At 40.2% G+C, this 13,998-nt stretch overlaps 1 protein-coding gene across 3 annotated transcripts in view; it reads right to left on the reverse strand.

Moving 5' to 3' along the window:
* Positions 1-13,998, reverse strand: part of Grip1 (glutamate receptor interacting protein 1) — a 208,512-nt gene that overhangs the window by 84,468 nt on the left and 110,046 nt on the right. For all 3 annotated transcript variants that reach the window (XM_005397458.1, XM_005397455.1, XM_005397454.1), the window contains exon 9: positions 1,714-1,861. In XM_005397458.1, coding sequence (XP_005397515.1) covers positions 1,714-1,861 — 148 coding nt within the window. The remainder of the gene's footprint in view (positions 1-1,713; positions 1,862-13,998) is intronic.

Genomic DNA, 13,998 nt, shown 5'->3' on the forward strand with positions numbered 1-13,998 from the left:
AAGTTTTGGGTGCCTGGGGTGTGCACTGCAGTGCGAAGTCTCATGGAGAATATAGAAAATGCAAAGGAATGCTTTCCCTTGTCCTTGGAATGCCCCACCTTGGGGGTCAGGTGCTGAACACTGAAGAGATGTGAGCGAGAGAAGAGTCAGGAAAGGGAGATTTTCCCCTTGATTTTTCTGTGTTGTTATTTTTCTTTCTCCTAGACTTTCCTATTAACATGAGTTGGTAAATATTCAGATTCTTAAGCCGCGGCTCACAGAACTGGAGTGGGGTCATTTTTGTGTGGGAATGGAAGAAGTTGGGGAAATTCAGCTACGACATCCTCCTAATCCTTTCGTCTAAGCCCGCAGGTCACCAGTCCTTTATTTTTGTGCGTGATTTTGTTATTCTGGAGTTAAACAGTTATTAGTACGAAAGCTCTCAATGACAATGAAAATTATGCAGGAGTTGAGTGAGTAATAAAACCAGGCCTGCATGGTGAGTCAAGGGGAAAGCTGGGGGTGGGGCTAGCTGCTACATCTCGCTGAGCTCAAGAGACTGGCTACTGGATGAGTTGAGAAAAGCAAACACAGCAGTCAGCATCCAGACGTACCAGTCCAGTGGACAGCTCCTTACACTGGTTACCCCCTGCGGAACGGGAAGAAACAGAGGGACAGAATTAAAGCATCCTGCACAGCTGAGCTGGAGACACCCCTGGATCAACGGCTGCCACTGCTAAGGGTCTGCACGGAGGCCAGGACCACCGTGGAGCTGCAGATGGACCACGGCCGGGGCTGCTGCAGGTCCCCGCACTGCAGTTGGAGAATGTCCGGGCGGGGTGAGGGGACGTGGGGAGCGGGCTGGAGGTACAGGAGAGACGAGCTGTTCTGGTTCTGCTAAAAATACCCAGGGCGAATGGTCTACTCCTCCAGACAGAAGCATCTCAAGTCATCCTTTCCATCTAAAAATATTATTCCATGTTGATTTACTTGGGGTGCTTCAGCTATGTGAATTGGGAGTTTTCTCACCAGGAGCTGCAGAACAATTTATTACGTGGGAAGACATTCTCTCTCTTTCTTTTTTTTTTCTATTCCTCTTTTACCTTGCAAGTCTAAAATATTAATTGGGAAAATAAATTGTACTTTTTATTGTGACTTTGGAATGAATGATGTTTTAAGGGACCCTTGAAGGTTGTGAAACTATAGTATTAATGTACTATGACAGTCGCAGGTCTGTCTTTAAAGACTGCACTATTTAAAAAATAGTGTTCTATTTATTTAAGAAAAAAAGGAATAAAATTTTATGGTACCAGGACTTAATTGTTAACACTTCAGGAAATCCTACGACTTCTCTGCATGGGACTAAATAAAGATCAGTTCAGTGATCCTATATCAAGAAGAGACAATTACCCCAGGAGACAGTAAGAAAACTTGCATAGCTGCTTGTTTTTTTTTCTTTTTTTTTTTGTTTTTCTATTGCTAAAGATCACACCAACATCTGGGTAAAGTGACATTACACCATGAAGTGTAACAGAGAAATTTTTAAGCCCTACAACATTAGCTTCTTTTCCTAACTGAAATTTATAAAATGGCAAGAGAGCTGAATTTTCACCATTTGTGTGGATATGTGCTTGAGTGCATGTATGCATGTGCATGTACCACATGTGTGTACACACATGCCATTTTTAAACACACCTGTAAGTTTGAAAAGCAGGCGCTTTCTGTGACACTCACCTGTCTGCAATACTTGCAGATTTGATTTTGTCTATGACAATGACCTGTTTGTTACAGCACATCGAGGTAGTGAGAGCAACTCCAAGGCTGGCACCAGGAGTTTTGGCAACTTCAACTAGCAGTGGCCCGGATGCTGTTGCCACAGTATCTGTCAAAGAACAAATTTCAGGCAATAAAACAAAATGAAACCAGTAAGCAACCAGACAAAAGAAAAGGAGAACGGTTAGCCTGATGTCAGCCTGTGAATTTTTCCCCAGAATCTTAGGCTTTCTTCCATGTATCATCCTCACAACCCGAGGGCACCTGTTCCACTCGGCTTACGTCACAGTAACACGTGCACATGTTAATCTCTTCAACTAGATTTTGGGCTTCACGCTAGTTGGAGTCATGTCTTATGTGTCTTTATGCCCTCCACACTGCTACGGTGCCTCACACGTAGTAGGGCTCTCAATAAGTGTTTAAAATGAATTAATCTATTCAATAAATATCTAACACCTGTTACAAATACATAGATGTCAAGGCTGTGAGGAAAGGGTCGGTTGAAGAAAGAAGGGAAGAAAAGTAAACATGCATAGAAGAATGGATGGATGATGGATGGATGGATGATGTCTGTGATTTGTCAAATGGGAACAGGTAAACCAAGCGGAATTTGCAAGCCCTTGGAACTTTCCCAATTCTCAACTTGATTTAGCATCATTTCCTGCTCAGGACTGACTTTAGACAGGCTTTGGAATATTCTGAATTCCTCCAACTTCTATTGATCAGTATAGATACCAGCATAAATATCACTTCCTCTGGAAGCTTGCCCAACTCATGATTTGGTGAGATACTTTTGACCTGTGCTCCTACAGCCCGCATTACTTCTGTTGGAGCACGCAGCTCACTGTCTCGTAATGTTCCATTTGGACAGCATCTCTGTCCTTTGCCGGATTTCGAGCTTGTTTTGAAGGCCGAGACTATGTCTCGTTGATTACAGAATTTTCACTGCCTGCCATAACGATCAGCACACAGGAGGCACATAATAGTTCTAGAATAAACACAAGAACAAATGAGAAAGCTTTTGATGTCACTGAACGCTCAAAATAGAGAGTTGTTATATGGAAAACAGTCCTGGACATGGAGTTAAAACATTGCATTTAATTCTTATTTTCACAATACTTTTGTTTTAGGGTACCTTAGACAGTTACCAAAACATTCTAAGTCCAACTGCTTACCTCTAAAATGGTGTTTTTCTACAGATTCTTGTGTGTTATGCTTATTACAATCAATGCAATGTGTACTTAAAGCATTTCGCTATGTGTATAGAATATTATTGAGATAATACGACCTCAAATATTTGAGCCATCCCATTTCTCTAGACTGCAGTATTAGTATATTTTTCTGGTTTTCTACTGCTCTGGTGTTTGAGATTTCATTCATCAGTTTTGTTTTTCCAAGAGTACATCTTCATCACCAGGGTAACACTCACAGTGACCTGGGAAATCTGTTTCTCTCTGGCTAAGCTAAGGTGGTATGCACTGATTCATGAAGAGGAGTGTCCCACGTGAGGGCTACCTTCAGCTTGAGATAAAACAAGATATCTCCTAAGTAAGTTAAAGATGAGAACATCCATGCCAACAACATACATACTCCAGCACTACAGATTCTTGGGTGTTATGTTTCCTAAACCACTGATAATACTGAAATAACTTAGTCCTAAGAGGTAGAGAACATTAGGACCTGCATCCTTTCCTATCCGTTCCAGGGCACGGTCTCATTCATACCAGCTGGGGGGAACCAGTGGTCTTAGTTTAACAAGGGGAACTTTTGGGTCTTAGGTGTTTATGGCTGGTTATGCCGGAGCCCATGGCTAATTCGCCCCGGAGTCTGACTCTTTGCGGGGGGCTACTGTCTGGTTCTGTTCACCTCGCTGTATTAAGTGTCCTGGTCTCCTGCCACCAGTCGAGGGCCATTCACAACACCGTGTTCTTCTCTCTCCTCTACTTCCTGCCTTGTTTCTGTCCAGTGTCTCACACGGCCATGGTGCTGCCCTGGGTCCTCCTCATTCTCGCCTTGGAGTCAACAGTGAGTGGCCCGTATGCTGCGTGCAACGCACCCACCTCCGTTGGGTCTCCCAGATTTTGGTTGGTCCCAAAGGCTTTTAGTTGTGCTCATCCCTCAATTCTGACAGACAGATGTCTGCTGTGAGCCAGGCCCACCGCTGGTGCCTCTGCTTTGCTCATGGCTAGCTGTCCTCCTCATCCCGAGCAAGCTCCTGGCAGCCTCGACTGCTCTGGTCAAACCCCTCATGACCTCTGACCTGCCAGAGCCTTTTATCACATTATGTTTCTGGTGCTTTAAAATCACCAACTTTTAATTCCTCAGACCTCTTCCTATAATCTCGTTGGATTTTAACAGGTTTGTGAGACGACAGCCATGTTTTTCCTCACGGTTCTGTCAGGTCTAAAGATAAATTTGTTTTGCTTAGCAGGTGAACGTAATGAAGTTTCCATATTAATTAGTACTAAATGTCTTGATCTTTCCATCTGCTGCCACAAGTGGAAAATTCTACATCATGAAACTTTATTTTTATTTTTATTCACCAAATTATATAAATATTGCAAAGAATCACCTTCAACTATGTGTAAGGTATAATTGAAACATGAATTTCATGTTTATACTGGGGTCTCCTCCATAAGATATGTCATTATATACATGCAAATATTCTAAAATCTGAAAAAAAAATCCCAAATCTAAGACACTTTGGATCTTAAGCATTTTAAATAATGAATACCCGACGTTTATCATGATTAGGTACCAGAGCTTTGAAAGAGATATTAAAGATTATTGATAAACTCTGAAGCTATTCTTTTTTCTTCACCTCCACATGTCAAAATATAGAAATTTGTATTTTTTTATAATTCCAATGATATAAATTAATATTAACTCTTTCTTTCAGAAAAAATGGTGGGAACAAGGATATCCAGAAATTGAGGAAAAGGGTGGAAGATCTTTCATCACCATTGGTTTAGAAGGGATGTTTATGGCTCAAGCCAATGGAAACTGCAATAGGAGTCTCTCTCTTTCCTCTTCAGGCATTAAAAGAAAAATGAGCGCAGTACTTTCGTTTGGGGAAGCAAATGGGCAATAATAAATTCTCTTAAAATTTAAAGTAGAAAGCTTCAGAATTCCCAGAGAAGTGAAATTTAAAGTCAGTCAGGGGAAGAGACTGTGTAGCGCGAGGCCAGAGACCTGGAAGGTGGCCTTGCTGAGCCACCGACTTGTCATATGACTCAACCTAGTGCTTCAGATCTCATTGTCTTCATTTGTAAAATGAAGAGGTATCAGTACAAGCTCCCTCACCCCGATAATCAATGGATCTATAGAAAAACGGTGATGATCAGCAAGTAAGAGACATTTTTCCAGCTAGACAAAATGAAGGAAAAGTAACCAATTTTATAAATACACACTAGGCAGTTCTTCTAGAAAGAAACTCTGAAAGCTCCATCTCCCATGGGAAGTTTATACATAGACAGTGTCAAATAATGTAGTGCCTAATGCCCTGGACATATGTTTATAATAGGATGCATAGCAGCTTCCCTGATGAAGACTGAGGCAACAAGAATGAAAAGTAAATCAATGACGGTGTCTCCAAAATAGAACAAGCTGGTGTGTTGGCCAACTTATTCCAAAGACAGATGCTAGAGTAGATGAACTGGTTGCCTCACTGATGTTTCTAACCAAAGCTGGATGTTAGACAGTTCAAGAAGGTTGATGATGGTATCCCAGAATTTTATGCAGGTGTCTAGGACCAGATCAATATGCTTTGGACATCATCTGAGTCAGTGGTAGCATAAAGTCTTCTCAGGAGGCTTGAGAAAAAAAAAATAGATTTTTATCCAGATAAAAGGCTGCCAGTTCCCAGCCTTACAGAAGGACTGCAGGCTACAACTGCAAGCTGAGTTGCCATCCATGCAATAACATAAATTTTAAAAATATTCTAATGAATGCCAACTATACACCAGACTCACCAAAAGGTACTGGGAATTCAAAGATGAAAATGTAGTATCCCTTCTAGTCACCCTTGGGAGTCCCATGTCAAGAAGCTAGGGGTAGGGGTGGAGCTATTGGGCTCCACTATAAAATTATATTCTTATGACCTATGTAGTCATTTTTTTCCCTTTTAAACTGCAGGACCCATAATGCTTGTAATCCTCCCTCCTCTCACCCCACCCAGGAAAATATTTAATATTGTATGGTCAAAGTGATTAAACATGCTGGGTTATCTACTAGGATATGAATTGTGGGTTTCTCAGAAAATTACTTAAACATGCCAGAAGTGTCAAAAGATCCACAGAAAGTTGGCTGATGTTCCTTGTCCTTAAAAGCTACAGAAAGGCAATGGTATTACCAAATAGTGAAGGTACATGTCAAGGGAATCACAGTGACAGTTGAACAACATGAGCTGGCATGGTTGGGAAGAGTTTGTTACATGAGATAGAATTTGATCTTTTTCAGTGGGCTTTATTTTAATTGGCCCTAAGAAAGCAGTAAAACTATTTTAGCAAGTAATGCTTTCCAGCATTACCCAGGTGGCAGTTACTTTCTGCATCACAGAAGGGGATCTACAAAACGCTAAATTTAATTGATCATCAGCCTCTTCTGGCAATTGTTTTCCACAATAAATAATTCCCCACAACATCAAGAAGCACGGACTACATTATGATATTAAGCCTGTTTCCTTAGCTGTTACCCAATTGCATTCACAAAGGACCTTATGACAAGTAGAACTGCAAAAGCCCTGGCAGTATTCCAAGATGTCTAACAAGATGCATGGGAAAAATAAAAATAAGCAGACAGGGTGGACGAATGGGCAACTCTCATTTAAGAAAGTGCAAGACAGAAGAATGGAGTGTGTCAAAACGAGCAAAATAAACAGAAGAAAAACCAGGAAGAAATAATCAAGTGCCTATCCCTAGATAGATGATTAGTTTATTCTGCTGAAGAGAAACATGGTTAAAAAGTGGTTCATGGAGACATAAATTATTCATGGTTAAAGACATCTCAGTCATTAAGATATGTACACCACGAGTGATGCCCTTGCACGCTGTGTTGATTTATGAGCTACATAATTATATGAGATACGTTGATGACTGTTTGCATGGGAAACACTATGGAATTTTTATTTTGTTGATCGGTTTTCCCACTTCTGAGCCCTGCATTGCAATGAGTTTAAGCTTGATTACAACCTCCTGCTAATAGCAGAGAGACCACATGGTAAATCACTTCTGCTTGCTGCACACTCCTTCAGACAAAGTACCTTTTGGAGACTTTTCCATTTACCCATATGAAAAAGTGGTACCTTGGTTCACAAATGCTTTTGTCTGAGGACAATTTGGTCATAAACAGAAGTGTTTGGGAAAATCTGATTTTGTTTGTGAACTCCGCATTGGGTGATGAACGTGACTGCAGCCATCTTTCCCACACAAAAGAGAAGTGGCCATCTTTTCCAGAATTGTGGAATGAATTAAGTTTGTGAACTGAGGCAGCAATGTATTTTAATGAATGCTATTCAAATAATGCTTCTAATAATTTCAACCCTTTTCAGATAAGCAAAAATGCCAACCAATTTTGTAGTTTAAAAAAACTATCATGTATTTTTGTATTTAAAATATAGTATTTAGGAAATAGATCAAAGTACACCTTCTATGGTAACATGAGCTTCATCCCAAATCTTAACTTTTCTGGAAGAGTTAAGAGACAACAGGAACATTTACTGTACTGCAGGAAGAGTTCAAAGCGTGTGATACTCATAACACACCCCTGCTTCACTGAGTTTCGTACTTCACTTGACCTTAGCCAAAAGTCTGAGAAGGGGTTTTGATGAGTTTGGATAAAGCATTGTTGCCGACCCCAATTCTCTACACCAGGGTTAACCTGGTACCTTTACTAGCTTTGGAATGACTGAAGAATAACAATGTATGGGGATGCATAAACCGCAGCTTGTAGCTTGATAAATTTTCATACACTGAACACATTTGTGTAATCACACCCAGACCTCGAAACAGAACACCATCAGCATCAAAGAATCCCCCCCTCTGTACTCCTTTACAGCACTGCCCGGCCCACGGTACCTGGCCTCAGCATGACTTCTAACAGCATAGGGTGACACTGCTTGTTCTCGAACTTCAACAAACACTCACTTTGGCTTCTTTTGCTTAAAGATGCATACTGTTGTGGCTGTTTTCTGTCATGTATTCTCACTGCTGTATATTATTGCAAAGGTGAATATGCCATAATTTATTCATTGCACTACTTAGGTTTTTTAAAAAAATTTTTGACTGTTACAAATATTGCCGCTATGATCACTCTAGTATGTCTTTCAGTGAACACGGGTATGCATTCCTGTAGAAGCCATAAGCAAGAGTAGAAATTTGGGGATACAGGGTATGCATGTGCTCAGCTTCTGCAGAACTTGTCGAAGAATCTTCCAAAAGAACTGTATGAGTTTCCCTTCCCACCTGCAGGGAGTGAAGAGGTTTAGCTTCTCCACCTCTTGCTGTCACTGATCTTTCCCACCCACCCCTTCCAGGGTCGTGTGTAATGGTAGTATCATATGGTTTCAATACGTGGTTCCCTGGTAACTAAGGCAGTTGAGTAATTTTTCATAATCTTATTGGCATTTGAGAATTGCCCTTTCTAGATTATCTGTTCAAATGTTTTCCCAAATTTTCTCTTAAATTGCCTGGCAACTTAAGACTTAAAAAATATATATTTTCATATGAATCATTAGTGACTATATGGTTTGCAAATATACTTTCCCCATTACAGACCTTTACTGGTGTCTTTTTGATGGCAAGCAGATCTTAATTATTCATTTTTATGGTTATAATTCATGTGGTACTTAGGAAGCGTTTGCTCCTTTTAAACTTGTGATGAAGGTCTCCTATGCTTTTTCAAGAGTTTTCTTTTTAAATTTAACTTTACATTTGGCTTGATAATCCAACTGGAATTGACTTCTGTATATTGTGTGGAGTGGGATAGGGTCAAGATACGTTTTCTCCACACAGATATAACTCACTGATCATCACTTTCAGAAAAGATCTTTTTGTTTCTTCTCACAGCACTGAAATGTCGCTAGCTACTCTCTTTGTCTGTGCTAGTGATGCTTGTCTGGATTACTTTAGTCTCTTCACAGATCTTGATGTTGGAGAATGTTAGTTCTCTGGTTCTGTTGTTCTTCCTGACAGTGCTGACTTTTCTTAACCCTTTGTAGAGTTGTGTGTTACCGTATACGTAAGTTAGGGGAACTAGACCTCAGTAACTAAATAAGGGAGGAGGTAGAGATGCCTGCCTAGGGAAGAGTAACATGTTAAATAATCATGCTAGGATGAATGTGACAGGTTTCATTATTCACTTTGATAGGGTGGCATAATTTTTATGGCTATTTAAGCATGCTTTGGAGAACACTAATAGAAGTCTCTTAAATTTCTAAGGTCTTAATGTAATTAAATAATAAAGAATTTTTAAACTTAGAAAGTAAAGGATAGAAAAAGGCAGGTCATAAAATTTCTTAAAGAGCTTTCTGAACTCTAGTACAGTGACTTGGGACATATTTTTAGACACCACGACCTCTAGAAGCTTCCATTTCCATTGACAGCACTAAGAGAAAGATTTTCAAAAGCTCATAATTCTTTCAGGAGCAACATCTCAGCAAACTCAAAGTTAGTACCTTCATTTGATTTAGGAAATATAAACAGTCTAATCAATTTATCAGTTAAGTGACCAGTTCCACTTTTAAGGAGAAGTGGAAATATCTACCACCACGATGCAAACCCTTTGCCTTCCCCATGAAAAGTATTTGGCGTATTACACACGGCTGCTGCTCCTCATATTCTATACCAGCCTCCTCCAGGATGTCTGATTCCCTCTCAGCCTAAACATAGTCACTGTCAGGTTTTTCTGGGTGTGATAAGTGATCCACCCGGAGAGTGGAATGATTCTCTGTCAAGCTCTGCTGACACAGGGAAGCTGCTAACGTAGGAGGAAGTGCCCGCCAGCCTGCAGAAGGATTCCTGCTCCTCAGGATGCTCAGACTCCGAGACCCGGAAGGAAAAGGGAGTTGGGAAGAGCCAGCGGCTCAACCGCAGATGCAAGCTCCCTCTGTCACCCCGTAAGTTCACAGTACAGAACAATGTACTCTACTTTCCCCAAAACCAGACCTTAAATCCGACAAATGAATACCAACCACTCACGATCCTAAAAGTCAGTTTACTAGGAAGTTGTCAAAGCTTTACTTTGAAATATTTAAAACATCTATTTTTCTAACTAAGCTTGAGTTTTTACAGGAGGCAGACATAATATTAAAAACAAACACACGCTAGGAAAATGTACAGCTTTAAGAGATGCGGCTAGAGTAAAAGAAGAAACAACTTGGCGATCATGCATTAAAACAACCCATGTCCCGTCAGTGAGGAAGCACAGACAGCGTGACCACGGCCTGGACAAAGCCCAAGAAGGCCCGTGGCGTGGGCCTCCGTGGCCACTGCACAGAAAGCACAAGCCCATGGTCTTGAACCTAGCGGGGCCTCGAGGAACCCTCACTCATTAATCATTGAGTGAAAGTGCCAGTTAGAAAATCTTGGCATCTAGCTAGAAAATAAAAAAATATGCCAGATATCAGAATGAAAAGAATTAAGCTAGAATGATGCGTGAATATTTAAAAATGACTATTTACTATTCCTTACATTTTACGGTGAGTGACAGCTGACAAAATATTTTCACATCTATCATTTATTTCTCGCAAAACTCCTTTGGGCATTTAAACGTTCAGTAGGTGATCCTCACGTGCAGGGAAGGATGAGAATGACTGCTTTCGGCTTGGTTTGCAGTAAGTCACACGTCATCAGAGGCTTCACTCTGAGCTTCGTAAGGCATGTCCTAAGGACCTCCCAGAACTGGAGAGGGATCCAGGTAAATGAGGTTGACGTTTGATTTTAGTGGTGCGTTAACAGTTTTCAGATCAGGACCTCCAAAGAGCCATGGATTACTTTAGAAAATACTTTGAACATTGTATTTTCACCTGTTTGATGAGATAGGTCTTCATCAGGCATCTGTTTCTTGCTCAGGTTTTCAATAGGAAGGGTACTTAAAGGTGGTGCGTAGCATGTTATGCCACTATGGGAGGTATGCGCCCTCTGGCTACACCTTCACTGACGGCAACTGAGGCATCTCCTGAAACACTTCCTCTCCCAAGCAATCACATTGGTAGGCTTCACATCTAGAAATGTGATTGCTCATTCCCCATTACATCATCACCATGTTGTCACCTGCCGGGGGCCCTCACTAGAGAACAAATTGACGGGGTTGAGGGACCCTTCATTGACACCTCTTAAACTGAGTTAAAAACCTCTTCTCTTCATAAAGTGGACTCCTCAGGGATTTCATAATAGTAACAAAAAAAGAACTCATGCAACATACATTTTGTACCTATCCAGGGTTAAGGAAGGCAAGACCCTTCACCGAAGGGAACAGGCTAACGGTGGTCCATTTTAGAGTCTTTTTTTGTGGAGATTTTAATGACGATGCTCTGGGATCACTCAAGACATCTTTACTAGGTTATGAAGTAAAGGCACAGCTTATTTTGGGAGTAGACCTGTGTTCCTTTTCCCGGGCTACTTATTTCTTTCCTTTTTTCTGAGGCAAACTGATTCATTACAGAAATCTGAGCTGAAGGTACAGTGTCAGGGAATCTGCGGACATCTGTGAAGTTTCTAGTATACTTGAGATATTAAGAGGGTGAAGAAAAAAAAAAAGAGGGTGATTCCAGGAAAACTATGCTTTACTCCTTTAGTGTGAGTAGCTTTGCCATAATTTAAATCAATAAAAATGCCTGAATGATTAATCATAAGTAGACAATTAATTCATTGTCTCCCTCTCTTCTCTCTTCCCCAGAACTTTCTTAGGCACTTTGTTAAATATTTGATGCTCTGAGATTTCTTGTAGGTGATGGGGCTCAATACTGTACTTAGGCTGCCAGTTATTATATTTTAGATAAGATTATACTTTAATTTTAAATGCTTCCTATAAGGCTTTATTTTCAAGAGATAGTTGGGTCTTACACATCAAATTAAGAATTTTAAGTTTAGAAAATATAAGGATATATTCCTTTATTTGTTCTGCTGCTTCAAAACTCTTATCTATAAAATATTTACTGTTTTATACCTCTGTTATAATTTCTCTCAATCTGCTATGGGTACAGTATCAGATTTATGAAGTCTATAGAGTTTAAGTCCTATGTTTATACTACATGATTCATGTGACTTTAAATAATGAGCCTCTTTAAGACACAATTACTTCATCTGTAAAAAAATAAGGACACTAATGTGTGTTTCACAGGGCTACCAGAACCATTAGTTAATAAAATGTATAAAGTGCTTTGCACAATCCTTGGCAGATATTAATTGCAGAAATTAATGTTAATCTGTCCTTCTCTACTTCTTCTTGGGTTAAGATAAGGACATGCTGATGACATCTATGATGCTTAATTAGTTTCCTAGTTGATGTGAAAAATTGCTTTCTTTACTTGGCTAGAGAAAGCTAGAGAAAAGGCTATTAAACCAAAAAATTAAATTATTTATTTATATGCCCCAGAGCTTTAAGCTAGAGTTTGCACCAGTGGGAGGGGCGATGGGGTTGTTCCCAAGGGGAGGTCACAGCAGAGATAGACGAGGGGGTGGGGGAGGGCACCAGACAGCTTCTAGCGCACCATTAGGAACATTTGCACATGTCGTTTCACTTGCTTAACTTTAAGTGTTCTGAATGGTTCCAATATTACCCTGTCTGCAATTTTAGATTATCTCCATTGCTATGTGCTGAGTTTTATAATCTATAACTAATGAAGCCATATCTTTGATAAAGTATTCCAAGAAGAATCTACACATTGAATACCTAATCCATACAAATTATGAAAATTGAATTGATGTTTCACTTTTATCACAGGTGGCGTATTTAAGAGTTCTGCCAGGATTCTGCTGGAAAGGCTGCCAGACCTCCAGTCAGACTTTGTTTTGGATAATAAGACTTCCGAAAAACAGATACCACAAGGCAAATGTATCACTCAACATCAAACCATCTTTTAAGGAACTCATCAGAAGCATAAAATTCAAGGAAATCACCTCTGAGAAATAAATAAGAGAACCAAGAGTCACCCAAATCAAGTCTCCACAAGGTGAGACAGCTCAGATACAGTCTTAGCAAAACTTCAAAGGACTCTTAAGAAGCAGGCAAACACAGTAACGAACCAAAGCGTACAGGACAAAGACCAGAGAGTCTTTATGGGAAGGCAGCTGAACTATTGCTTTAGTGCTGCCAATTCTTGGGAATCAGTGAATACCACTACTTCTCACTTTCCAAAACAGTGTATGTGGATTAATTTGTGTCTTGGGAGATAAACTTCAATGTGATGGAATCAGGGTTCCAGAGAGTTCCAAAGAGAGTTTCCAGGGAGCTGCAACTTTAAAATTTCAATATTCTGTCTGTTGTTCAAAGATATGATGCTTACTGGAGTTGCAGATGGAGGTGCCTAAGAGAATCTCCCTTTAACAGTACTGACTAGCAGGACACTAAGTATAGATTACATGATGGATTTACATTTCAGATTAGCAGCAACAGCTGCGAATAAGGACAGGAAGGGATGCTCAAATGACCTACAGAACACCAAGCTTCCAACTGGCCAGGATATCATAGGGGGCACCTCTCAAAAGCCATGTAATTATGGTTATTCATTATAACCTACCATAAAGACTCATATTTGCTACTTTGCTAAAATAAAGGTTTTCTAATACCTGGACACAAGGTGAAAGAGAGCACTTTATAACTGGAACACTGATGCTTTTATTCACAATTGTAGGAAACGGTTCTTTAAGGGAAGGAAGGGAAAAGAAAAAGAAAGAAGAGAAGGGAAGAAGACAGGAAAAGAAAGAGGGGAAAGGGAGAAGACCGAATAAAGGAGAATACAAATCATGAATACAAATTGCTTACCCAAGCCTTTAGTGCGTCTATTACTACTACCTCTGGTATTCTCTAGAGTAAACTTTCAATTTACACGAAACAGGGGACACATTGCTTTTAAGCTGCTTGCATTTCCTTCATTCTACAAATATTCACTGTGTAACTTTTTGTATGTTAGGCACACACCGTATGAAACAGGCAAATACACACTGAGATCCCTGTCCCTGCCTTTGTGGTATTCAGGGTCCGGTGACTGAGGACAGCAGATTAGCTTACTGACGAAGTTGCAGTATA

This window comes from Chinchilla lanigera, unplaced genomic scaffold (genome assembly GCF_000276665.1).
Source record: "Chinchilla lanigera isolate Chin_1 unplaced genomic scaffold, ChiLan1.0 scaffold00057, whole genome shotgun sequence".
Classification (NCBI taxonomy): Eukaryota; Metazoa; Chordata; class Mammalia; order Rodentia; family Chinchillidae; genus Chinchilla; species Chinchilla lanigera.